Below are 24,348 nucleotides of genomic sequence, written 5' to 3' on the forward strand. Positions count from 1 at the left end.
AACCAAAAAAACCAAAAATCTGGATCCAAATGTTCTTTCTAACTACAGGCCAATTTTGGAAACTCCTAAATTTTGGAAGAGGTTGTTTTCAGGCACTTTGTGACATTTCTGAAGAGTTCCAGTCTGGTTTTAAATCTCGTCACAGTGCTGAGACGGCACCTTTACGAGTTTGTATTGACCTTCTTTTTACTGTTGGCTCAGGTTGTTCTGCTGTTTTAGTCCTTTCAGATTTGGCTGAGCCTTTGACACAGTTGATCATAACATTCGTTTATTGTGACTTGAACACGTTGTTGGTCTTGAGTCACAGTTTTATGATGGTTTAAATCATACCTGTCAGAGCGGTCTTTTTCTGTTGCTATTAGAGAATACTCCTCCTCCTAGTGTGGGGTACCACCTCCTGCTTGTCATCATTCCCACACTGCAAGGAATTTCAGAGTGTTTTTAAATCGCTCTTAGAAATTAGATAAGAAAGTGTCCACAGGTGAGAAGATCCGTTTTTATCAGCTACCTGAAATTGCCAAGACGAAGCCTCATCTTCCTCTTAAAGGTTTAGAAAAACATTCATGCCTTCATCACCTCTGCAGCTCTCTTTATTTGAGCGTTGAACACTTAGTCCGAAATGCAGCTGCTTGTCTTTTAACAGCTGTTAGAAGTCATGATCACATCACTCCAGTTTCATATGAAGTGGCTGCATTATTAGCTTATTACCTGTTAGCTAACGGTGCCACGAGAGAAAATGAGCGACATCAAGAAAAGAAGCAAAATCTGGAACCGTTTCAATTTCATTAACAGCAGGCAGAGTGTAGAGTCTGCAAGAAAAGGATATCATAGAGAGCCACAAACAACCTGCGCAGGCACCTGAGAGCTGTCCACCCATCAGTGCAGTGGGAAGATAAAACACCGTCAGTTGAGTGTGATATCAATGAAGGTGCCAGTGTGTCTACTGTTGCTGCTGCTGCATCTGGAGCATCTTGCAGTACACACCACAACCACCTAAACCAACCCAGAGCTCTATGAGACCCAGCAAGACAGAACTCAGCTGATAAAGACCTGCAAACATGACTGCACTTTATTTCCAACTATTTTCAGTTGCGGATGTTAAAGGATTCAGAAAAAATATTCATTTTGTGGATAATTTTATATTGTTGTTGATAATAAATTAACTAAAGCAACAAAGCTGAGCTGAAAGAGCCGGCTCCCTAAAACCCCCAGAATTCCCATCACTAGTGCCGGTGTTTCCAGATGAGTCTTCAATCCCGCCCACTCACATTTCAAAATTATCAACCGCAGAAGAGTGGGCGGAGCTTCATATCTGACAGGAAATTACCTCACTTCTTTATTAGAAGAAAAGAAAATTTGAAAACATTTTAAATGTAAATAAAACACTCACATTTTTTAAATGCCCAACAAATTCATTATTTTTAAATCAAATTGTTTTTTAAATGTTTAAAATGTTTATGTAATGTTTGAAAGAGGAAATAAAAGCAACCACAAAAACAACAACAAAGCAATGAAACAAAAACGTCGAGGCCATTTTACTTTTATTCCTTTGTCTCCTCTCAGAATCAGTCCAGCTGTTATGTCAGACTCCTGCCTTCTAATGTCTTTACGTTTGGGGTCAAACTGACCTGAAACCAAACATGACTGCCATATCATTTAAATAAATCAGTAAATTAACTTAATTTTTTAAGTAGCAGGTACTTAATATGCAAAATAGTTGAACTTGTTTAAAAATAATAAGTTAAATTAAACTTAAATTGAACAAAATGTAAAATGAACTAAATGTTTTTTAAAAATCAAGTTTACATTACTTAATTTATTTAAGTACTTTGGGCGTTTGGGTTCACAGTGCGGTGGTCGTGGCACTCCCAGATGGCAGCAGCCTCCCCAACACACCTCAAACACCGAGGTTAAAATATTTGCAGGTGATTTGAATGTTCTGGCTGATTTGTGTAAGCGCAGCATAAAGTCTCATATTTCTTTCCCAAGGAGGTCAAAGTTGCAGCTTCCTGCCATCAGGTGTACAGTGAGTTATTGTGCTGATCGACAAAGACTTCCTGGCTGCCGAACAGGCTGGAGCTGCTGGAGCTGACGCCACCGATCGCGGGCAGGTAGGAATGATGGAGGATGGGCAGCTGGACCGACAGACGGCGCCGCATGCTGACAGAAATCACAGACAGGAAGAGAAGCAGTAAATCTTCTTCCACTTCAAATGTTCACGTGCCTCTAATGTGTCATTTTTCTGTTAAATACATTTATTAAGGACACTGATTGGCTTAAGTTTATATTTATGCAAGAAAACTGCACTGAAATTTGGAAAATGTCATTATTCACAGAAATGTGTTCATCTTCAGATGAGGACTGGGCGCTGTGGGAATGCTACTAAGTAACCCCAGCAGAAGGGGTTACATGAAGGGGATCTCTGGAATATTTGATACCCAACATGCAAACTGACGGCGAAACATCTGGTAACTCGGTGTACCAACATCGGCAAGATGCAAACGCTGGCACAAGTAGAGGTCGATAAGGTACAACACAAATTCTACAGCAAGGGGGAGCCATTGTTCACAGAGATGCTTGATGAACAGTCACAAGGAGTAGCATGGAGAAGGAAACTAGAGGCCAGGATCAAGGTAGAACGGAGCAATTTCGTCAGCTATCAGAGCTGCAGAAAGGTGTGATGAAGAAAAGGACACCTAAGAAGTACAGCAAGCAGTCCATACCTGAGGCCTTGGAAACTGCCAAGCAAAGACTCACAGCTTTGGCTAAAGCGGTGCGCCAGAGAGATGGAAAGCAGGAGAATAAACCAGCTGTTCTCCACAGACCCGTCCAAGGTGTACTCTCAGTGGCAGGGGACCAATATGAGAACAACACCACCGAGGCTGGAGACGGAGCAATACTGGAAGGGCATATGGGTGAAGGACGCAGAACATAACAAGAAGGCCTTAGTGGATCTAAGAGCAGAGCATGGCAACCTCCCTGAACAGGGACCAGTAACCATCACAGTGGCAGACATACCAAAAAGGGTCTCCAGTATGATGAGCTGGACATGACAGACACCTATACTGGCGAAAGAAGCTGACTGCACTCCATTAGCATCAATTAGCACAAACGAACTGCCTGCTAATCAATGAGAGACGCCTGGAATGGCTAACTGAAGGCAGGACACTCCTGATGCCAAAGGAGCCCAGAAGGAACTGGCCCATCCAACTACCGGCCAATAACCTGACTCAGGACCATGTGGAAGAACCTGCGAGGCATCATAGTGGATGAACAGACACATGGCTCAATACGTGGATGGAGAAACACCAGCTACTAGCAGACCGAGCAGTCACCCGAGACTGCAAGACCAGACTGACCAACCTGTGCACTGCCTTGGTTTGACTTCAAGAAGGCCCATGACTCGATGCCCCTCACTGCCTAATGCCAACACCTGTACAAGATCAATGGGACCCTAAGAGCCTTCATCAGGAACGCAATGGGGATGTGGCGGACAACACTAGAGGCCAACTCCAAGCCCATAGCACAAGTCACCATCAAGTGCGGGATCTACCAAGGAGATGCTCTGTCCCCACTGCTGTTCTGCATAGGCCTGAACCCCCTCAGTGAGATCAGAATCAGAATCAGAATACTTTATTGATCCCTGGGGGAAATTATTTTTTTTGTTTTGACAAGACTGGCTACGGATACCGACTACGGAACGGAGCAGTTGTCAGCCACCTCCTGTACATGGATGACATCAAGCTGTATGCCAAGAGTGAACGAGACATCGATTCACTGATCCACACTACCAGGCTATACAGCAATGACATCGGAATGTCGTTCAGGCTGGAGAAGTGTAGTCGGATGGTGACAAAGAGAGGGAAGATACTCTAAACTTCCAGAAGTGCAATCCCATAGACATAGAGGACAGCTACAAGTACCTGGGCATCCCACAGGTAGATGGGAACCATGAAGAGGTCGCTAGGAAAGCTGCAACTACCAAGTTCCTGCAGAGGGGGTCAGGCAAGTCCTGAAATAGACGCCACTAACATCAAAACAAGGAAGCTCCTCACCATGCATGGAGGGTTTCACCCTAAAGCCAGCACCCTGAGGCTGTACACTAAGAGGACATGGAGGCAGTAAGCGTCACTACCACAGGATGAGACAACTAACATACACAAGTAAATCAGGAAGATGGCCCCAACCGACCGCGTGCTCAGTGAGCCAAGATCCTGTGGGGCTTCCAGATAATGTCAATGTAATTATCGATACACGTTTGACTTTAGAGACACATGAGCAAGACAATGTTTGCTATGTTTCCCTCAGATGCTTTGTGTGTTGGACTCACTGTTCGGGTGAGTTGATGTCTTTCAGGGTCGAAGCTTCGCTCTCGCTGCTTCTGTTTTTCGCACAGATCTGAGCTTCATGAGTCACTGATCCGATTTCGGCTGCTTCACGGGAAAAATGCTTTTATCTACTTATCAGGAATCACACACTGACAGAGTACATATGTTTAACTCTCAGAGCGAGTGATGATTACCGTGTTTGTCTCTCATCAGACCCTGAAACATCCCCGATGTCTCAGAAAGCTCCATTCTGATGATTTCTATTTCCACATCCAGCTGCAAACAAACAAACCCACACACATAAAAATGCACATCTGGGAATAAAACATTAAAAACCAACAAATATTTGATGAAGAGCAGACAGCTTCTATCTCAGTGAAGCTCCATTTAAGTAGTTAAACACGCTTAAGCCTATAATTTGCTATAGCTCCGCCTCTCTACTCCACCACAGTGACTTTTAAATAACAGATCAAAGTCCAGATGTTCAACTTTAATTTAAGGAATTAAAAAAAAAAACTTTGCATGAACTGTTTAGTAATTAGAGACATTTTCTTACACCGATCTCTGTTTTCAGAGGCAGTGCAGGTCCTTCCTGCAGCACCTTCAGCTGGTTTGTGTGTCTCTGCCTTCATTTTTGTATTTAATAACTCTACTGCACTAAGAACATCTGGATGACTTGCATATGGAAGAAAACCCCATTTCATGCCGTGAGAAACTCTTGGGTTGCTTTGTGCAGTTTGCTTTGCTCGTTATCCACGTGCACTGTGAAGCTCTGTGTGAATGTGAGCAGAGTTCAGCCCACTGCTTCGGTCACATCAGCAGTAATCAGCAGTGAGCTGGCTCCAGGCAGCCATACATGCCCGTATCATCACGCTGCCTCCGCCATCGTGAGTGTAACCAGCGGTTTGCAGCTTGCTGTGAACTTCATGAAGCTGTTTCCTGCTTGTAGACTCGGACAATGACACGCCACCTCTTTCAAAGTGTTCTTGGCTTGGTTACATTTTGTGATGTTTGTGTGTGAAAGCGATAAAATACTAATTCAACACTTTGAATAAACATCAGTGATTTTATCTGCTTCATTTCCACTGAAATAACAGGATCAAAATGAAGCTGCTCATTGGTCCAGTAAAGTTTAACTCTCAGCGTCAGTGACTGTGGAAGCCTGCACTTCACTCACGTCTTCATTATTAGATTTAAAATCCATGTGTGGTAGAAGTTTTTGATAGTTTTGATTGTGTACAGATGCAAAACAACAAAAACTGTCTTTGTCCAACTAATTATGGATCTAAGTGGAAGTGGAGAAAAAGCTCGCCAAATCTTCAAACTACATCAAATTTAATTTGAAGGAAGGAAAAACAGGCGTCGGTTATAAAACTGTTCCTTCTGTGTTGTGCTTCTATTCTCTCGCTGCGGCTGACTGTTCACAAAGGCTGGTGTAACGCTTCACCTGTGCACTTTCACTCCTGAGCTGCTGATTCAACCTGCTCAGCTGATCTTCATCTTCCTGTGCAGCATCACCCTGCAGCCCAGACGCCCGCTGCAGGCCGCCGCTCCAGCACACAAACACAATCTGCAAGTAGACAAAGGTCAGTCATCATCCTTCATGTGTGATGAAGGAGGAGCCACGAAAACAGTGGTGTCTGCATCTGTCTGCGACCTAACAGCTGACTGCCCTTCAGCCTGTCATGGCCTCCTGTTGGGTAACATTTGAACATTTGCTCATTGCCATAGAAAACAAGCAAGAGTCCAACACGCAGCATCGGTCCTGCCAGATGTGCAGCATCTGTTGGTGTGACCTAAACTGCGGACATCTCTCGATCGTGAGTCTTTTACCCTCAGCGGGTTTGCGTTTGACTCAAAGTCTAAATGAAAGAATGAAAATACGAGGCGTGACGCTGACCTTCGGTCCAAACCACCCACTCAGGATGAAGAGGTTGCAGCAGAGGATGAGGATGCTGCTCACACAGAACTGAACTGGAGGATTGTGGGACATCAGCAGCGATCCCGACACTCCCGACACGCTGAACGCCGTCAGGGCAAACGTGCTCAGCGCCAGGTGTTTGCCGCTGCCCGCCGGCTCGCTGACCTCTGCGGTCCAGATGTTCAGGGCCAGGAAACATCCGAGAAGCTGAAGACAAAACATCAGGTTTTATCAAAGCGCAGAACTTCCTCCAGTGACCCTCCCGATGAGCTGCTGATGCTCTGATCCTGCAGCTCTGTCTTGGATGGACTCTGTTAAACTTGGATCACAGCTGCCATAAAAATCTGGTTTCAATCAGCTGATGATTAACAGTTTTAAAACTGGAAAAGTTACAACATTACTGATATTAGAGCATCTTTGTTATTTTTGTTCTGAAACTTATCAAAAAACAAACTCAAACTGAGAAATCTGTGAGATCACAATCACTGATTGGTTTTCTAATTGATTACCAATAAATCAAACCTCTAATTTATCACACATGTCTCAAAACCAATTACATGGATGCTAATTTATAAAATTCATATTCTAAATATCAGCATAAAAATATTTATTTGCTTTTTTTAAATATAAACTACGGAGCCCCGCAGGGGACATGGGAGAAAAAAAAATTAAGACGGACTTTTGCGAGATCTCGCAAAACTATCTCGGGATCTCGCAAAAGTTTTAGCCGCATTCTTCCCATTAGCTTCGAGCTAACGGGAGGTCGAGACCTACTACAGCCGGGAGGAACACCACTTTCCCGGCACATCGTGCCTCGACCTCCCGGTCGCAAAAGTTTTGCGAGATCTCGCAAAACAAACTCGGGATCTCGCAAAAGTTTTGCGACCGGGAGGTCGAGGCACGATGTGCCGGGAAAGTGGTGTTCCTCCCGGCTGTAGTAGGTCTCGACCTCCCGTTAGCTCGAAGCTAATGGGAAGAATGCGGCTAAAACTTTTGCGAGATCCCGAGATAGTTTTGCGAGATCTCGCAAAAGTCCGTCTTAATTGTTTTTTCTCCCATGTCCCCTGTGGGGCTCCGTAATATACTACTTGCCCAGGACGAAGTCTATTTTTATGGCATGTGATGAACAGTATGGCCACATGGGGGTGCTAATGAGGCTACAAACTCTTTTCTTCTTGCTCATTTTTCAGTGAACTGTGCATGTGTTTTAACGTCCAGGAATAGAAATGTTGATGTTAGGAAACTTATGTTCTTATATTTAAAAAAAAAAAAACAATTTGTTTTTTGTTTTTTTATTATAAATCTTATTTATTGTGATGCTAAAGAGGCTCTGCAAAGATAAAGAAGAAAATAAATAGAGGTAGGACGGCTCAAAATAGGACTTCTTCCATCTGGAACAATTTATATTTGGTGCTAAGGCTCTGTTCATTGTACATGAGAAGCCAGACGTGGTAAAACAGAGCAGTAGAGTGGTCCATACAGGGTGTGCCTGTATTATTATTAATTATTAATAATAATAATAGTAGTTCTTAAAGATTGCAACTTGGCCTAAACTGCAGCGTAACATCAGATATTTGATAAGAACTTTGAGTCTGACCAGCAGAGGTGCTTTGTATCCATAGACCACAGTGAGCCACAGCTCCATGTTAACACTGCTGCAGCGTTCAGAGTACGGCCGGATGATGACGTCCTCCTCAGCAGCGTCACCCTGAAAGCACAGAACAGCTGGTTTGCGTCAGTCCACGCAAACAAATGATCTTCAGTTTACATCTGCAGCAGGGGCCAGGGTCCACTCAGCAGCAGTAAGGGTGGATATGGACGGACGGACGGACGGACGGACGATGGATGGATGGATGGATGGATGAATTTCTCAAAGCAGTAAAACAGTAAATATATTTTTATTTCTAATTTTCACTAAATCACTGACTGATAAACAATAGTGGTGATGAAAGCTCAGATGCATTTCCCATCAGCCCCTTATTTGCTGTTATTTACAGTAAATATTTGCATTTAAAGACCTCTGTGTTGTGCTGAAGCACCACCCATCTGAGGGGGTCCAGGATTTGCCAGGAGGTTAAAACAAGCGTGTCCACCAGGAATAACCAGAATAGGACGCAGCCTGCTGACGGCGCTCGGCTCTGCTGTGGGACGTACAGAGAAACAATCAGAAACAAGACTTCAGGGATTTCATAGTCATAGTTTTATAGTCTGAGGCTCACAGGAGTTCAGAAACTACGAGCAGACTGTAGCAGCTGATTTACCTTCTGATTGATGCTGCACACCGAGTAGACCCTCCACGTTTTAGTGAAGAGCGCAGCGAAGCCCACAGTGTGCCCCACGGCGAGAGTCCACAGACGGACCTGCAGGGCGGGACCCAGAATATCATTTATCATCTCTCACAGTTAGTGAAACCTCCAGCAATCATAAACTGCAGTTCATCTAACATCCAGCAGAGGCAGGAGTGAGGCCGGGTACGCCCCCACCCTCCCACAGTTTAAGGTGTGAATGTGAGGTGAATGGTTGTGTGTCTCTGTGTGCGACAGGCTGGCGACCAGTTCAGGGTGTGCCTGCTGGGATGGATGGATAGACAGATATTAAGGAGGAATTTTCATAATTGATTATGATTATTAAATATTTAAAGGAGCACCGTTCACACATCACCACATACTTTAATCCTTTTTGCATCACCCTGAGCTAAAAACTGCTCTGCATGTCTTTGTGATTGAGTTAAACTCTCTGGTAAAAACTCCAAACCACGAATACTCGATTTTTCCAGCCTCGTGCTGTTTCTGGGACAGAGCTGTGTGTTTTCAGTTCGCGGTCGCCGTGTAAGACTCAGGTCAGGCGGAACTCACAGAACAAAGAACCCCAAACATCCAGTCCGACAGCGAGGCTTCGTCCAGGCCGGAGAACAGCACCGAGGAGGAGGAGAGCAGGACGCCCAGCAGGAGCAGCTCGTCCTGGGATGCACCGCCCGAGCCGAGCCGCCTGCGGGCAGAGGGCGCTCAGTTTCTCACTGTTTGCTGTAACGTGTCGGTGAACTTACAGACGTCGTACCGGCGTTTGTGGTTGACGATGACGAAGAAAAGGACGATCAGAGCGATGATGATGGTCACACCGGCAGCCAATGATATGACGATGTACAGGAGGAGGCTGATGTGACGGTGCTGCAGAAGGACAGCAGGCTGGTCTGTAGCTGGTCCTGGACCTGCAGCATCAGCACATCTGATCAGTGTTTATCTTTGGTTCATCGTCGCCGAGCAGCAGGTCGGCTTTAACGGTGCAATTCACCGCAGCTTTACAGCAAAAACAAACGGTTTACAGCTCATTTTAACTCTTCATCTCTTCCAGTTTTGATGCCTTTCAAAATAAAATGTAAGTTTAGTTTCTGACCTTTGAACCTGAGCAGGTGGTGCATCAGGCGGAGTTGTTGGGTGCTGGTATTGAACTCCCCCACCAGGACACCACTGCTGACTGAGCACACACACACACATCATGGATTCATCACTGACTGACGGTGATATAGCACGAAATCATTGTTTACATCAAATTAACTTTGGGATCTTTGGCACCTTGAAACTGGAGCAGCTCGATCGACGTCATTCTCTCCCCGTTCCGAAAGAAAACCGGACCCTGAAAGCACAAACGTGTTCACGGTGAGGTGCACACCGGGAAAAAGGAGAGCTGGTCTTCAAGCCTTTCAGCTGGACGTCTACGCTCTGTTTTGAAAGGCCTGATGACCACGTGTGGTCAGTGACGCTCGTTACTGTGTGTCTGCTCACTGTGACTCCTTCGAACCGCGTGCTCCTCACGGCCTCCAGCAACATCCTCGCCACCTCCTCCTCGCTGACCGTCACATTCCTCCGAGGGCTGTATTTCTCTCTCTGTTTCGCCGCCTCCGTCGCCTGGCTCAGAGCTTTGGCAACGACCCAAACGGCATCATAGGCGAAGGAGTGCAGCGAGCTGACCTCTGACCCCTCCTGGATCAGCTGCCTGAGATAGGAGTCCTGGTAGTCCTGAGGAGTCTGCAGGACAAGGCCACCATTAAAGGACCTGCTTTATTCTAAGGATGATCAAAAGTCCAAAAGTTGTCCTTTGATTAAAGCTCAGTTTGGTTCTTCTCTGTGAAGAGTGCTATATCTAAATAAAAGTTATTATATTTGCATTATTATTACTAGTATTTCAGGCTAACTCTCCATCTGTCCTGCACAGATTCGGGGGGCTGTGAGGAACCTCAAGCCGTAACCTGCAGTTCCACTAATGACCACTTGAGACCGACTTTGAGTGAGTCAGTGCCCATAAATTTGACTCCCATGTTTTTGGCTTCATTTGTAGATGAAACCCTCACAGTCTGTAGGTTCAGTTTGCTAAAAAGCTCCTCCCTCGTATCCCAGCGTAATCATTTCTCGCCCCAACAGCCAAAAAGCATCAGTGGGGCCATCTTTTGTACCCAGTGTGAGGGAGAGCAGTGGCCTAAAGCCGCTGCCTGCGGCTCTACAAGCCTGACTGTTGCATGTTTGTTTCAAACTGTTTCTGACCCGTCCAGAGACTCCAGGCGTGTTGGCGTTGCCGAGCTCTCGGACCTGCAGCCGGATGGACCCGTCTGCAGCCACCAGGAGGCTGTTGGCCGTACAGCCAGAAAACTTCCACCCCAGCCTCCACCCAGCTGCTCCTCCGCCAGCTACGATCCACTGGTACCGAGCTCCAAACAGGTTCAGTCTGTACGCCTGAGGAAACAAGACAACAGGCTCGTATTATCCACCAGGTCAGGTCCGTGTCCATCACAGGCTTCTACGCAAAAATCTGGAAAAGCCAGAAATGTTATTACAGAAAACCTGGAAGATTAAAAGGCCCTTAAAGTGTGTCCACATACTTTTGGCTCTGTAGAGTACTTACACAGCAGAACACCTCAGACACAGACTCATCTTCCAGCTGTGCGATGATGATGCGAACGTCCTCATCCTTCAAAATAAGAGCGAGTAATGATCCTTGAGTTTGGGATGAGGCTCAGCTGCTTTGACGGCACTAAGAGACTGAAGTGAGCAAAAGTAAAGGGACGCCTGTACCTTCAGTTTCTTCAGGCGGCCGCAGACGTCTCCAGAGAGGCTTTCTGCGACGGCGACGTGAACGCCGGCTCTCAGCAGCTGTCTGATCAGATCCTTCTTCATCTGCACAAATAAAAGTAGTCGGACGTCTCACAGCTGCTTCATCATGAGGAAGGCTCGACGCACCACGGCTGCTATTCCCTAACATTCACAGACCCGTCCCTCTCCTTCATTGTACTGTGAGTACTCCATAAGTGAAAAAACTGCAAGTTCATTTTAAGCCTTAAAGGTTTCCTCAGAGTTCAGATTCCTTCAACTTAAATCGGCCGGTTAGTTTGACCCACATTGAAAATAAGAAACAACATAAAAGGCAGAAGAGACGAAGTACTCACACGTGAATCTGAAAACAAAGAATTTCTTTCTTTAAAAACATGACTAAGATTGTTTTATTATCCACCCCCTCCTACTCTGCTGCAGTAGCAGAGCTCATCGTGCTCTCCTGGCTCCTGTTTTTAGGTTTTAGTGCAGCTACGATTCAGAGAAATTAAATAAATATAAGAGGCACTGATGATGTTGGTTAAGCCCACGATATCAGTTTCATGAAAATCTTCATTATTTCAGAGTCACCATTGTAGACTGTATATAAAAGATGGACATGGCTATTGTGACGTCGGCCCCTGGTTACCAACAGCCTGTCTCTGAAGGTTCAGCTGTTGTCATCATTGAGATCTTAGGTTTTCGAGGTGGAGGTGAGAGGCCGGAGGTGAGAGGCCGGAGGACACGGCGCGCTCTCACGGTAAAGGATTGGTAACCAGAATGCAACGCCGCATTAATTCCAGCCCTCCTGACTCTCAGGAGAACCAGCAGATCATCAGAGAGATGTTCAGTGCGTTCAGAGATCAGGTGCACAGTAGTTTCATGTTCTCACGGTAAACGCGCCCCCTGCTGGGCATTAGAAAGAGTGCATGCTTAAGGCTGAAGCTGCGCCCCACGTTCACCTCGGAGAGTCTGGGTCTTTCCTGCGTGACCACGCCGACTCTGGTCCACTTGTAGCGCTGCAGCAGCTTCACGGCGGCCTGGTTCAGCGCTCGGTCTGACGGCACCGTGCTGAACAGGTTTCTGTACAACTTCCTGTTGGACAGGCCGGGAGCCGAGGCCGCAAAAGACACCTGGGAAAACAGAAGTTACCTGTCATATACACGGCTGCATTACGTCACCACTGTGAGGCTGAAGTCAGCACCTGCACCAGGCCGAGCGCCGGAAGAGCGCGAGCGATGAGCGCCGTTACGGGTGGACACACCCCTCCAAACAGCAGCAGGTACTTCGGCCCCGCCCACATGGCATCAAACAGGGCTTTGAGCGCTTTAGCAGGGTCGCACTGGAAGACAGGTGAGAATAGCTGTGACACGGGGCCGAGTTCATGCATGTTTCAGCTGCGAGAACATGGAGCAGCCTCAGAGGTTCAACGGAAACATCATTCAGCTTTACAGCACCACCTGTGCCAGGTGTAGGCTTCCAAAAATGGACCTGAATATGACCTGAAATATTTTTAGAAGTCCAAAAAGGTTGATTCTGTTCATGTGGACGTCTTCAAACACTTCATCATCACCCAAGTTCCTCAGTCTCAGCTGACCGCAGGTTCTACTGAGTGTCCGTGTCAGCGTGACGGCTGTGAGGTCACTTCCTTTATCATTAATAAGCACATTTTCATGACCACTGGTCAAAGGTCACGAGCAGCGCTCGCAGATAGCTGGGGAACGGCTCCAATAACATCACTGAAAACGTCCAGATGAACAGAATTACTTTTGGGACGTCCTCACCTGGATGACGCATCAAGAAACTTTTTGGATAACTTTTCCTTTTACGTTCAGATCTTTTAGTTGTTTGTTCATTACATGCATGTGTTCGCTTTAGAGTCCACATCTGAAAAACGTGCATGTTTGATAGTTTCAGAGATACGAGGCTGAGAGTAAAATCTGCTGCTACGGATCTATTTTTGGTGTATTTATTTATTGATATATGTTTTGCTTTGCAGTGTGAAATTCTGCAGTGAAAGAAAAAGAGAATAATAACAGACGTATTTGTTCCAACACGGGAAAAAAGATCAGTTAGAAAATTGCCCATATTTAATAGCCTTTGCAGATAAATAAACACGGGCACAGCCTCGGACTGAAGCTAACGCTGAACAACTTTAACTTTCTTCATATGACCAGCAGATGGCGACTCATCTAATTACATAGACGTTTATGAGCTCTGAGCTCAGTAACACTTTCCTGGTCTAAAACACGCTTTTTTAAATTATTGTCCCATTAGAGTTTAAAAAGGACCAGAGAGCAGGAGCTGGAGCCTGGTGAGCACGTGCTGTTGCTCAATCATCTCGTCTGGTTTCAAGAAGCTAAAGCAGTTTTTAGAACAGAGTTGTGCTCCCATAGAGGCAGCGAATCACCGGGTCTGAGACCCACCTGTGAGTCCAGCCGCTGGAGCTGGATCTCGTAGTTCCCCAGCGGTGGCGGTTGTTTCTTTAGGTCCTGCAGAGCCAGTCTTACAGCCGGAGCCACGTCTGCCGTCAGATTCTCCCCGCCCAACCTGGAGCTGCCCGGCATCAGCCACAGCATGGGCAGAGGGTGCCGACCCTGAGCCGGCTCCAGCCCCATCGTCAGCCAGAAGACCAGGAGCAACCCCAACCCCTCCTGTACCCGTCCAAACCGACCCATTCCCCACTCCGGCCGCAGACGGCTGCAGGAAAACTGAGTAATCCTCTTGTGCTGCGAGCAGCTGAGAGCCTGAGGAGGCCGACCGAAGAGATAAAAGGATCAAGAGCAACACAAGATGCCACCGGGATCACCAGCAGACTGCTCTCACACACACACGCACACACACGCACACACACACACACGCACACACACGCACACACACGCACACACACACGCACACGCACACACACCCACGCACACACACACACACGCACACACGCACACACACACACACACGCACACACACACACACACACACACGCACACGCACACGCACACGCGCGCGCACACGCACGCACACGCACACACACGCACACACACGCGCGCACACACACACACGCGCACACACGCGCGCACACACACGCGCACGCACGCACACACTCGCGCGCGCACACACACACGCACGCACACACACACGCGCACACACACACACGCGCACACACACGCACACGCACACACGCACACACACACGCACGCGCACACACACACGCGCGCGCACACACGCACACGCACACACGCACACACACGCACACACACACGCACACACACACACACACACACGCACACACACACACACGCACACACACACACACGCACACACACACACACACGCACACACACACACAGCTTCAAGCCTGCATGCTGGACTCAGGGAGGCAGATTCAAAGGGTTGTGTGGAGAACAGCAGAGTTCAACAAGCTCAGTTTCTCTTTGAATCCACTTCCTGTTTGGTTCTGTGGTCCCGGGTCAGTGTCACTTCCTGTCCCCGCCCTCTTCAGTTTCACTTTTGTTCAGTTACCTGGTCAGCATACACACCTCCCCGGGAGCTGCACTCCTTATGTGCCATCATGTGACCCGGTTTCGTCACTATGCCGACCGCCTCCACCTGCTCGGCTCCTGCTTTGGATTAAAGATTTGGATTTTGTAAATCTGTAAAGGAGACGACAGCTGGTCAACCTCCTGAGATGACCTCCAGGCTTTGGTCCTCCATTCAATTCCAGTGCCTTTATTTATAAAACACCAAATCCCACCAACAGTTACCAGGGCCGGTGTCCTGCAGGTTTGAGATCTGACCCTGGGTCAACACACCTGCATGACACGATTAGTTCGTTACCAGACCTCTGAAGAACTTCAAGACATGCTGAGGAGGTCATTTAGCCGTTTAAACCAGCTGACACATCTAAAACCTGCAGGACGCCGGCCCTCGAGTTCCCCACCAAGTAAGGAAACCAGAGGGCTGCAGCTCCTCGGGGGAGGACGGATCAGTAAGTCTAGTGCAGAGTCCACAACCCATGCTGTGTTTTTGTCACTTCCTGCAGATGCAGCACTTATTGAAAACCCTAAAATCACCTGTTTTGTAACGTTTTGATCACTGAACAAAATATGTGTGTGCGACCTGGGCTGCCTGTGGGATCAAACATCCAAAGCACTGACTGAACTCAGTTTTCTCTGGAAATCCAAGTAATAAAAACAGCTCCCTGTGAGAGCCAGTTTGATGTGAGCACTGACATTTTGTGGGTTCAGCACTTACACACACTGTGTGTGTGTGTGTGTGTGTGTGTGAGAGAGAGAGAGGTGGCAGGAAACTGTTGTTAAAGACGCAGCGATCAGGCGGCTCGTCTCCAGCTGGTCAGCCTCACGTGTCTGAACGCTCTCGTCTGACACGCTAATGTGGAAGCTCCACGCTGAGAGCAAAGAGAGCTCAAACACAACAAAGCTAAGCAGACACTTGATTTTTGAAGAAAGGCTAAGTAGCTAAAGCTATCCAGAGCTCAGCAGCCTCGGTACGAGCAAAGGATCAAACCCGTTAGGGAGGGTGGCCGTCAAAGGAGGCGTCAGGTCAAGGTGAGCTGCGTGCAGAGAAGCTGCATCGCCCACGTTTAGCAAAGCGCCATCATTATGAAATGTGGCCCCAGCTCCTCACAGCAGGGCCTCCTCTCCATCTCTTATCACATTATTCGGCTGGTCGCTAATTAAAAGCTAATCGAGCACAAATAAATTCAGCCGTGATCCCAGAAACTGAAATTAAAGGGAGAAAATAAACCTGGTTTTACCACTTTAATAACCCACAAACAAACTTTTTCTTCTTGTAAATAAAACAAGTTTTATTACAGACGTTTTTATTTTACAAACAGCAAAGTTCAGTGTGAGAAACACTCGCCTCCTGCTTTCTTATCAGCTCACACACAAATTAAACTCGGGGACTTTGAAACTTAAAGCTGATTTAACTCTGCGGGACCTCCGGTGTGAGGTCATCTTCTCAGACGTGTGCAGTTTCCACCAAACCGGCTCTTCTTAGATTCAAACGGACACAAACTCCCCGTTCGTGGTCGCAGCCGTGATGAGAGCTGCGTCTCCAGCTACCACTTTTCAGGAGGACAAAGTTTCCGAGCTCCAAGCAGCTGCTTCAGAAATCTGAATCAACTCTGTCCTTTGGCCGCCTCTCTCGACCGACCGCTCTGACGGCCGGATCCTTTCCCTCTGCCGCCACCGCCCCCTCCTCGCTTTCTCCTGTGTCCAGGTCTCTGCCCGCTGAACCCTCCGCCCTCCTCCCTGTTGGCCGCCTGCGTCCACAGGGCGTCGTAGCGGCCCGGCGCCTGGTACCCCGGCTGGTTGGAGTCCAGCGGCTCTCTGGAGAGGAGGATCCAGATGACAGGCAGGTTCCTGCTGACCGTGAGGCTGTCGAGGCCAGCGGCGGGCTCCAGCGGCTCCCACACCTCCTCCACGGTGCCGTACAGGAGCTTGGTGAGCTGGTGCAGCCCTTTCACACGCCGCTTCACGATCTCCGCGCACGTGATGGCTTTGGAGACGCCCTTCCCGCTCGCGGTGAAGACGACCTGTCTGCAGAGCGGCCGGCCCGGGGCCTCCTGCGGTGCTTCTACGCCGCCTTCCTCGGGTTGAGGTCGTACTTCCTCGTCAGCCGCTCGGGTTTTGGCCTCCATGCGGCTCAGAGCGTAGCGCAGCAGGTTGCGGATCTTGCTGCCATCTTTGACGTGGATCTCCGGCGTGTCGGCGGCGAGGCCGGGGAACGGACAGACGCACGGCTGCTCCACGGTGCGAGCTTTGCTGTAATTCTCCATCTGCAGAAACACAGACGACAGACAGGCGTTACACCGACCGCGGTGCTGCAGTCACTGTGATGGAGGCCGGCCCTGAAGCCAAGCGCGGGCCCGAGTGCAGAGCGATCTCTGTGCTCGCCGTCTAAACTTAAAGCACTTTAGCTGAGGATGGTTTGTGTCACACATCCAAACCTTTATTTTAGGAGCGATTGCAGTCCAGCACATCCTCCCAGAGAAGTCACATTATCCTCCTTCCTGCTTCAAATCAACTGTGTTTATACAGCAACCATTAAAGAAATAACTGCCCTCTGTAAGTGACAGCTCTGAACAGTGACAAAGGTCTGACAGAGCTCCTGCTGCTGTGAGCCGAGCAGACACTTTCTACCTTCCTGTCCGTGTTTCAGAACCTACTCAACACCAAGCAGCTGCTCCACCCAGGTGTCCCATCTCCTGCATCATGAGGTGGAGGCTTCCTCACCAGCTGCAGGGTCACTGCTGCTCAGACTGAATCACAGAGCTGGTGCTAAGTGAGGACGCGTGGCAAACATTAACTTGGCGAATGGTTTCACTGATAGGTTAGTCGGCAGATTAGTACTTTTAAAGCGGAAAATAGAAAAATATAACAACGATGTGACATCATTAGAAACAACCTGAGAAAGAGCTGCAGGGGTGAGAAACACGCCTGTGGGGTCTGCACGGAGCTCAGTCAGGGGACAGCACGGACGCGGAGACTCAGTGCAGCCACATTTTCACCCGGTCCAGTAAAACCAGCAGGGCTCCAGTGTAGATAAGGGAGAGTTCATTGAGCAAACGACAGGAGAAGTTCAGCCATGAACCAGTTTGTTTCTGTGAGAGCGAAGCTTCAAACCTGTCAGAGGTTTTAACGGAGACTGGCGCGATAACTTCAAGCTGCTTTTGCGCCCTGAGGCTGGAGCCGAGGACACTAAACTTCCCTCGGTGTGGCCGCTCAACTTTCCCGACACGCACCGCGGCTGCTCCGCTAGCTTAGCACTGCGGCGCTAGCTACAATGCTCCGAGCTAACCGGGGAAGCTAACGGAGACAAACCGCCTTCATTCACAGTCAACGTTACACGCTTATAGCTTACCGTAGTCTTCTCTCACACTACCGCATGTTTACTTCAGCTGCACCGCTTAACTCTACCGTAACACGATACGAAGTGTCGTAAACTGCTGTGACGCCCTGTAGTTCAACTCTGTTCACCTGGACGTTTTCAGTGGGACAAACGTTTCGTCATCATCCAGGTGACTTGTTCCTTCTCAGCTGACTGCAGGTTTCCAACCTCATAAACAGGACATCTGCATAATGACTGTGAGCTCAGTTCCTTGATCAATAATATGCAAATTATTATGACAATTGATCATCAACCACTGATCAAAGACCATTTTGCAAATATCCTGTTAAAAAACGCAACAAATTAAAAAACCGCAACAATACGATGTGTTTAATATGCTGCTGAGAATATAGCCCAGAAGAAGCGTATAGTATAGCTTTTATTTTGGAAAGAGACATTTCTCTGTAATAAACTCTCTGTTCCAAAGATGAGGGATTCCTCCATCAGATAGATTTATTATTTTTTAAATTAGTTTGTTGTTTCAGCAACATTAAATTTAAAAACTGTACTTTTGAGTTAAAATATATATTTATAATTTTAATCAATGACAAATTAAAAAGGCATGAACATTTTTTGTATTGAAAAAATATCGAACCGTGAATTTTGTGTATCATTGCAGCCCTAGTAATTATATCTATAATTATAAATGGGCTATACACGAGAGCCCTGCGACAGGCTGCCGCCTCTCATCCTGTTCACACAGAATTTCTGCAGAATTTCCTCAGAAAACAAATGTTCTGCTCCCAACATGAATTCTTCTCATCCAGCTCTCTCTGTGTCTCACACACACACACAGACACACACACACACACACACACACACACACACACACACACACACACACACACACACACACACACACACACACACAGCTTTCATTGTAAGAAGGGATTCATGTTTAACTCTATAGTTTCCTTTTGCTCATTAAATCTCTGTTAGTTGCTTCGGAGCCAACGTCCAAAGCAACTAAGCTTCAACTTCTTTTTACACAATTCGTTTCTAGACTGTTTGTTTGCTCTGCAGTGTTACACATTAACATAGACGAGGGGTTCAGGAACATTACAGTTAGCAGCCCTTCCTCCATGAGCTCCATCAGAACCATAAGGGAAAATATGACTGAGTGGGACTGCAGAAGCTTTGCGAAGCCTTGGAGCAGCTTTTGTTTTGGACAGCAGCCTCGCTGTGATAATACCCGTGTGGAATTCATCTGGATTCATTCTGCTTGTGTTCAGGCAGAATTTCTGCAGAATTTCCTCTGAAAACAAATATTCTCCTTCCAACATGAACACTTGCCATCCAGCCCTCTTTCTCTCACACACAGTGTTTTCCAGTGTGAGCAGGATCAGAGCAGACATGTGTTTTTAGTCTTCAGCATTCAGCCAAATAGCTGGTTAGAGTGCAAAGTTTGGGTGCAGGATTTTCAGGACTGCCTTAACCTGCAGTCTGTCTAATGGCCAGCAGGTGAAGACAGGCGATGTTAGGGCTGTTCGATATAACAATATATATCAGATGACGATATAAAAACGTTGTTTCATTTTACGCTATCGTTTGTTTCGTGGTGTCGCAAAATAAACTGTTTACAGCAATATTTGTTCATGTTCTGATGTCACTGTAGTGGCTATATTCATTTCTTAAAGTTCTCTCTTTCTCTTATATTTAATATCACCACACTACGGACGGACAAGCGCCTGTTTTTATGCGTTGTCGTTTGCAACAACGACGGTAACACCATCGCGTGTCTGCTTGTTTATTTTCACAATAAAGATCAAGATCCTGTGGAAACTTTTCAAAATAAACTGAATCACGTGAAAGAGCAGAGACGGATGAGAAGTAAAAAAGAGCCGCCAGGTGCTAACAAGTAGACCTTAGACTCGAACATTAGAACGGGCTTTTCCCCACAGCACGCCGTGTACAAACCGGATTCCAAAAAAGTTGGGACACTAAACAAATTGTGAAAAAAACTGAATGCAATGATGTGGAGATGGCAAATGTCAATATTTTATTCAGAATAGAACATAAATCACGGAACAAAAGTTTAAACTGAGAAAAGTTAACATTTTAAGGGAAAAATATGGTGATTCAAAATGTCATGGTGTCAACAAATCCCAAAAAAGTTGGGACAAGGCCATTTTCACCACTGTGTGGCATCTCCCCTTCTTCTTACAACACTCCACAGACGTCTGGGGACCGAGGAGACCAGTTTCTCAAGTTTGTCTAATACAGGCCTCTAACTGTTCAGTCGTCTTGGGCCTTCTTTGTCGCACCTTCCTCTTTATGATGCGCCAAATGTTCTCTATAGGTGAAAGATCTGGACTGCAGACTGGCCATTTCAGGATCCTTCTCCTACGCAGCCATGATGTTGTGATTGATGCAGAATGTGGTCTGGCATTATCTTGTTGAAAAATGCAGGGTCTTCCCTGGAAGAGATGACGTCTGGATGGGAGCACATGTTGTTCTAGAACCTGAATGTATTTTTCTGCATTGATGGTGCCTTTCCAGACATGCAAGCTGCCCATGCCACACGCACTCATGCAAACCCATACCATCAGAGACGCAGGCTTCTGAACTGAGCGTTGATAACAACTTGGGTTGTTCTTGTCCTCTTTGGTCCGGATGACATGGCGTCCCCACATTTCCAAAAAGAACTTCGAATCGTGACTGGTCTGACCACAGAACAGTCTTCCATTTTGCCACACTCCAGTTTAAATGATCCCTGGCCCAGTGAAAACGCCTGGGCTTGTGGATCTTGCTTAGAAATGGCTTCTTCTTTGCACTGTAGAGTTTCAGCTGGCAACGGCGGATGGCACGGTGGATTGTGTTCACTGACAATGGTTTCTGGAAGTATTCCTGAGCCGATTCGGTGATTTCCTTTACAGTAGCATTCCTGTTTGTGGTGCAGTGTCGTTTAAGGGCCCGGAGATCGCGGGCATCCAGTATGGGTTTACGCCCTTGACCCTTACGCACAGAGATTGTTCCAGATTCTCTGACTCTTCGGATGATGTTATGCACAGTTGATGATGATAACTGCAAAGTCTTTTCTGATATTGCTCCACTATCTTTCTGCGCAACATTGTGGGAATGCTCTACCCATCCTGGCTTCTGAGAGACACTGCCACTCTGAGAAGCTCTTTTTATACCCAATCATGTTGCCAATTAACCTAATTAGTAGGGATGGGTACCGGTATCCGGTGCCATGATGGCACCGGTTCTGACATAAACGGTAGTAACTAGACCGAAAAGCAGCGCACATTTCGGTGCTTTATTTCGGTGCTTTTTTTTCCTGAGCTGTGATACACTTTAGATTCTAGCCAATCATTTTACGTTTCTGAGGATAGTAGGCGGGCCCAGGTACGTACGTTCTTTTAGAGCAGAGCTACAGATTAAAAATGCCCAAGGCGAAGCGGTCAAAGTCTGGCTGTACTTCACAGCAAAAGATGCAAACTCAGCAGCCTGCAACAAGTGCTTTAAGCTGATACTGTGATACTGTCAAAGGAGGTAACACCTCGAATCTGATGAAACACCTGGCGACGCATAGCGTTTTTTTTAAAAGCCGAGAAATGCGCCGTATTTGATAGCTTGCTGTGAGACCTCACACCAAGCACATCTACTGCGGGTGTGGTGCCTGTTATCAGACCCGGAGTTAGCAACATCCCCCAAGAACCCGAAGAGCAGAGTCCTGGCCCCTAGCCCTGCCAGTGTAGCAGGAATGATGAGGATGATGATGCAGCAGCAGCAGCCGTTCTTCTCTGCGTGAGTAGCTTCATGTTGTTCGTGTGTAATTTACGTTGAGTAGGCTAACCACGTTATTACATTAATGCATGTAAACTAGCAAACATCATCATAGCTACATGCGGCTGTCTTCTTGTTTGTGTTAGGATGCCTGGGTCGTTGACCCATGGTTTTTGAGTTTATTATTATTTATAATTTCTATTCTTTGGTTTCTTTGAGTTCTGTCTTTTGGTTTATGTCTCTGTCTTCTCTAGTTGCTCTGTCTCCCCTGTCAGCTGTATCCCCTTGTCTAGTTCGCGTCTCTGTGTATCCTTAGTTGTTATATCCCCGTGTCCAGTCAGTGTTTGTGTCTGCCCTGGTCCCACGTCTCTGTTCCCTCTGTAGTGCCTGCATGTGAGTCTGTGTCTTTGTTCAGTCTGTGTTTTGTGTTTCCTGTTTTACTTTGAAGGTCTCTGTCTTATCTCAGTGTGTTCAGATGACGCTTCCTTGTCTCGTCAGTTCTGATTTGCCCCAGCTGTGTTTCCCTCCCGTTACCCATTCCCTGATTGCTCCCTCTGTGTATTTAAGCCCTGTGTTTCTTTGTGTCTGTGTCGCGATCTACCGTTTATTTTGCTGTGTGTTTTGTCAGTCCGCCGGTGTTAGTTTATTTTTGATTTTTTCCAGTTATGTTATGTTTGAGTTCAGCATTAAAGCTGTTTCGGTTTAAGTTTGTCTCTGGAGTCTGCACCTTGGGTCCTATTCCTGTCTGCACACAGCCGTCACTTAACAGTTTGATGGCAGATACTCCCTTCACCCTGGCCAAAAAGGCTAAAATGACCAAAGAAAAAGCTGAAAACAGCTAAACATGAGAGGTTTTTGGACAAAGTTTGTGTTTTTTCCATTGTTTAAGCACTGCTTCCAGCCAAGAGTGATACCATATATGCCCCATAGCTGCAGAAAAGGCTAACATTGTTATCTTTTTACAAAAAAAACAGCTGAACATGAGAGGTTTTTGGACAAAGTTTGTGTTCTCCATTCTTTAAGCACCGGTTTGAGCACCGTTTAAGCACCGGCACAGTTTCAAAAGTACCGGTTTGGCACCGGTATCGGATAAAACCTAAACGATACCCATCCCTATGTAACGTTGGGTTGTGTTGTGTGGTTGAGAAGAGGCAGCAAAAAATACCTAGCAGGCTAGGCGGAAGAATACACACCCACGCTGGTATCAGTAATCCACGGTGGTTCTTTAATACGCATTCTTCAGCAACCGTATAAAAGCCCGGCTGAACGGCTGCGGCTCAACAACAAAATGCCCAGCGTTCATACAACCCAAGCGCTGCAAACAAAACAAAGGAAGGGTCTGGAAAAGAAAACATAAGTCCGTCCCTCGTTAAGCACGAGCGTGCACTCCACACTGTATATAAATGCCACTTGTTTTGCACATATTCAACTCTGTATATTTTATATATTTTATTATTATTATTATTATTATTATTTTTTTTTTTTTTTTACTATTTAATTTGTAAAAATGTGTACACACACACACACACACACATACACACACGTAGGAAAATATTTAGTATACACATCCAGAAATGCATACACTATTATATATTGTACATATATTTATTAGTTTCAGGTTGGCCATTCTTGTATTTTGCTCGTTTGTGTTGTTGTGTTTGCACATCTCTGTTGCTTGTGGGGCTCGCACACAAGAATTTCACTCGCATGTGCTGTGCCAATGTGCCTGCACATGTGATGTGACAATAAAAGTGATTTGATTTGATTTGATTTGAAGGCACGTGTCCTCATAATCCCAGAGCGAGAGAGAGAGCAGTGGCACACCCTGATGACACCATCAACCCTCGGCTTGGGTGTCTTAAAGGGACACCACACCATAACGGCTGTTACACCTACTAATTAGTGTTAATTGGTCTTCCAGCTCTTCGTTATGCTCAAATTTATTTTTTCCAGCCTCTTATTGCTACTTGTCCCAACTTTTTTGGGATTTGTTGACACCGTGAAATTTTGAATCAACATATTTTTCCTTTCAAATGTTTCTCGGATTGAACTTTTGATCTGTCATCTACGTTCTATTCTGAATAAAATATTGACATTTGCCATCTCCACATCATTGCATTCAGTTTTTATTCACGATTTGTTTGGTGTCCCAACTTTTTTGGAATCCGGTTTGTAATAAATACTCGCAAAGAAAACGGCGGCCGTTACGACTTATGTCTAAAAAAGTATCGTTTCATGCATCGGTTAAAACACTCGTCTCCAGCTACACGACGCGCAGCTGGAAACACTTCACACAAGTCGAGCTGCCCGAGATTCACAGAATTTACAGAAAATGTTACATTTTTGTGATTTATATCGTTATCAGACGATAGATGTCTTA

At 46.6% G+C, this 24,348-nt stretch overlaps 2 protein-coding genes across 4 annotated transcripts; both read right to left on the minus strand.

Moving 5' to 3' along the window:
* Positions 1-1,524: 1,524 nt before the first annotated feature.
* On the minus strand, positions 1,525-11,739 carry LOC120733060 (gamma-aminobutyric acid type B receptor subunit 2-like). Its single transcript, XM_040031055.1, has 16 exons — positions 11,316-11,739; positions 11,146-11,211; positions 10,788-10,976; positions 10,032-10,274; positions 9,822-9,882; positions 9,643-9,723; positions 9,307-9,457; positions 9,105-9,237; positions 8,511-8,609; positions 8,268-8,390; positions 7,847-7,957; positions 6,229-6,456; positions 5,776-5,898; positions 4,523-4,604; positions 4,331-4,433; positions 1,525-2,160 (listed from the first exon to the last, which is right to left on the minus strand). The coding sequence occupies exons 1-16, from the start codon at positions 11,415-11,417 to the stop codon at positions 2,016-2,018; spliced, it is 2,040 nt and encodes a 679-aa protein (XP_039886989.1). The 5' UTR covers positions 11,418-11,739; the 3' UTR covers positions 1,525-2,015.
* A 4,392-nt stretch (positions 11,740-16,131) lies between these two features.
* Positions 16,132-23,349, minus strand: rpp25l (ribonuclease P/MRP 25 subunit-like). Of its 3 annotated transcripts, none has more exons than XM_040030934.1 (2): positions 23,134-23,349; positions 16,132-17,127 (listed from the first exon to the last, which is right to left on the minus strand). In XM_040030934.1, the coding sequence occupies exon 2, from the start codon at positions 17,125-17,127 to the stop codon at positions 16,468-16,470; it is 660 nt and encodes a 219-aa protein (XP_039886868.1). In that variant the 5' UTR covers positions 23,134-23,349; the 3' UTR covers positions 16,132-16,467. The 3 variants fall into 3 exon arrangements, with proteins under 3 accessions (XP_039886868.1, XP_039886867.1, XP_039886866.1); XM_040030933.1 differs by lacking the exon at positions 23,134-23,349 and adding an exon at positions 18,213-18,431; XM_040030932.1 differs by lacking the exon at positions 23,134-23,349 and adding an exon at positions 17,757-18,206.
* Between the last annotated feature and the right edge of the window lie 999 nt (positions 23,350-24,348).

Source organism: Simochromis diagramma, unplaced genomic scaffold, assembly GCF_900408965.1.
Source record: "Simochromis diagramma unplaced genomic scaffold, fSimDia1.1 OVJJ01000361.1, whole genome shotgun sequence".
Taxonomy (NCBI): domain Eukaryota; kingdom Metazoa; phylum Chordata; class Actinopteri; order Cichliformes; family Cichlidae; genus Simochromis; species Simochromis diagramma.

Excerpts from the sequence above, each read along its gene's own strand:
- LOC120733060 (XM_040031055.1), bottom strand. The coding sequence starts at position 11,417 with ATGAAGAAGGATCTGATCAGACAGCTGCTGAGAGCCGGCGTTCACGTC. Across the intron at positions 8,391-8,510 it reads TGTGCAGCATCAATCAGAAG|CAGAGCCGAGCGCCGTCAGC; the intron begins GTAAATCAGCTG and ends TACGTCCCACAG. Across the intron at positions 4,605-5,775 it reads TCAGGAGTGAAAGTGCACAG|CTGGATGTGGAAATAGAAAT; the intron begins GTGAAGCGTTAC and ends GTTTGTTTGCAG.
- rpp25l (XM_040030934.1), bottom strand. The coding sequence starts at position 17,127 with ATGGAGAATTACAGCAAAGCTCGCACCGTGGAGCAGCCGTGCGTCTGT.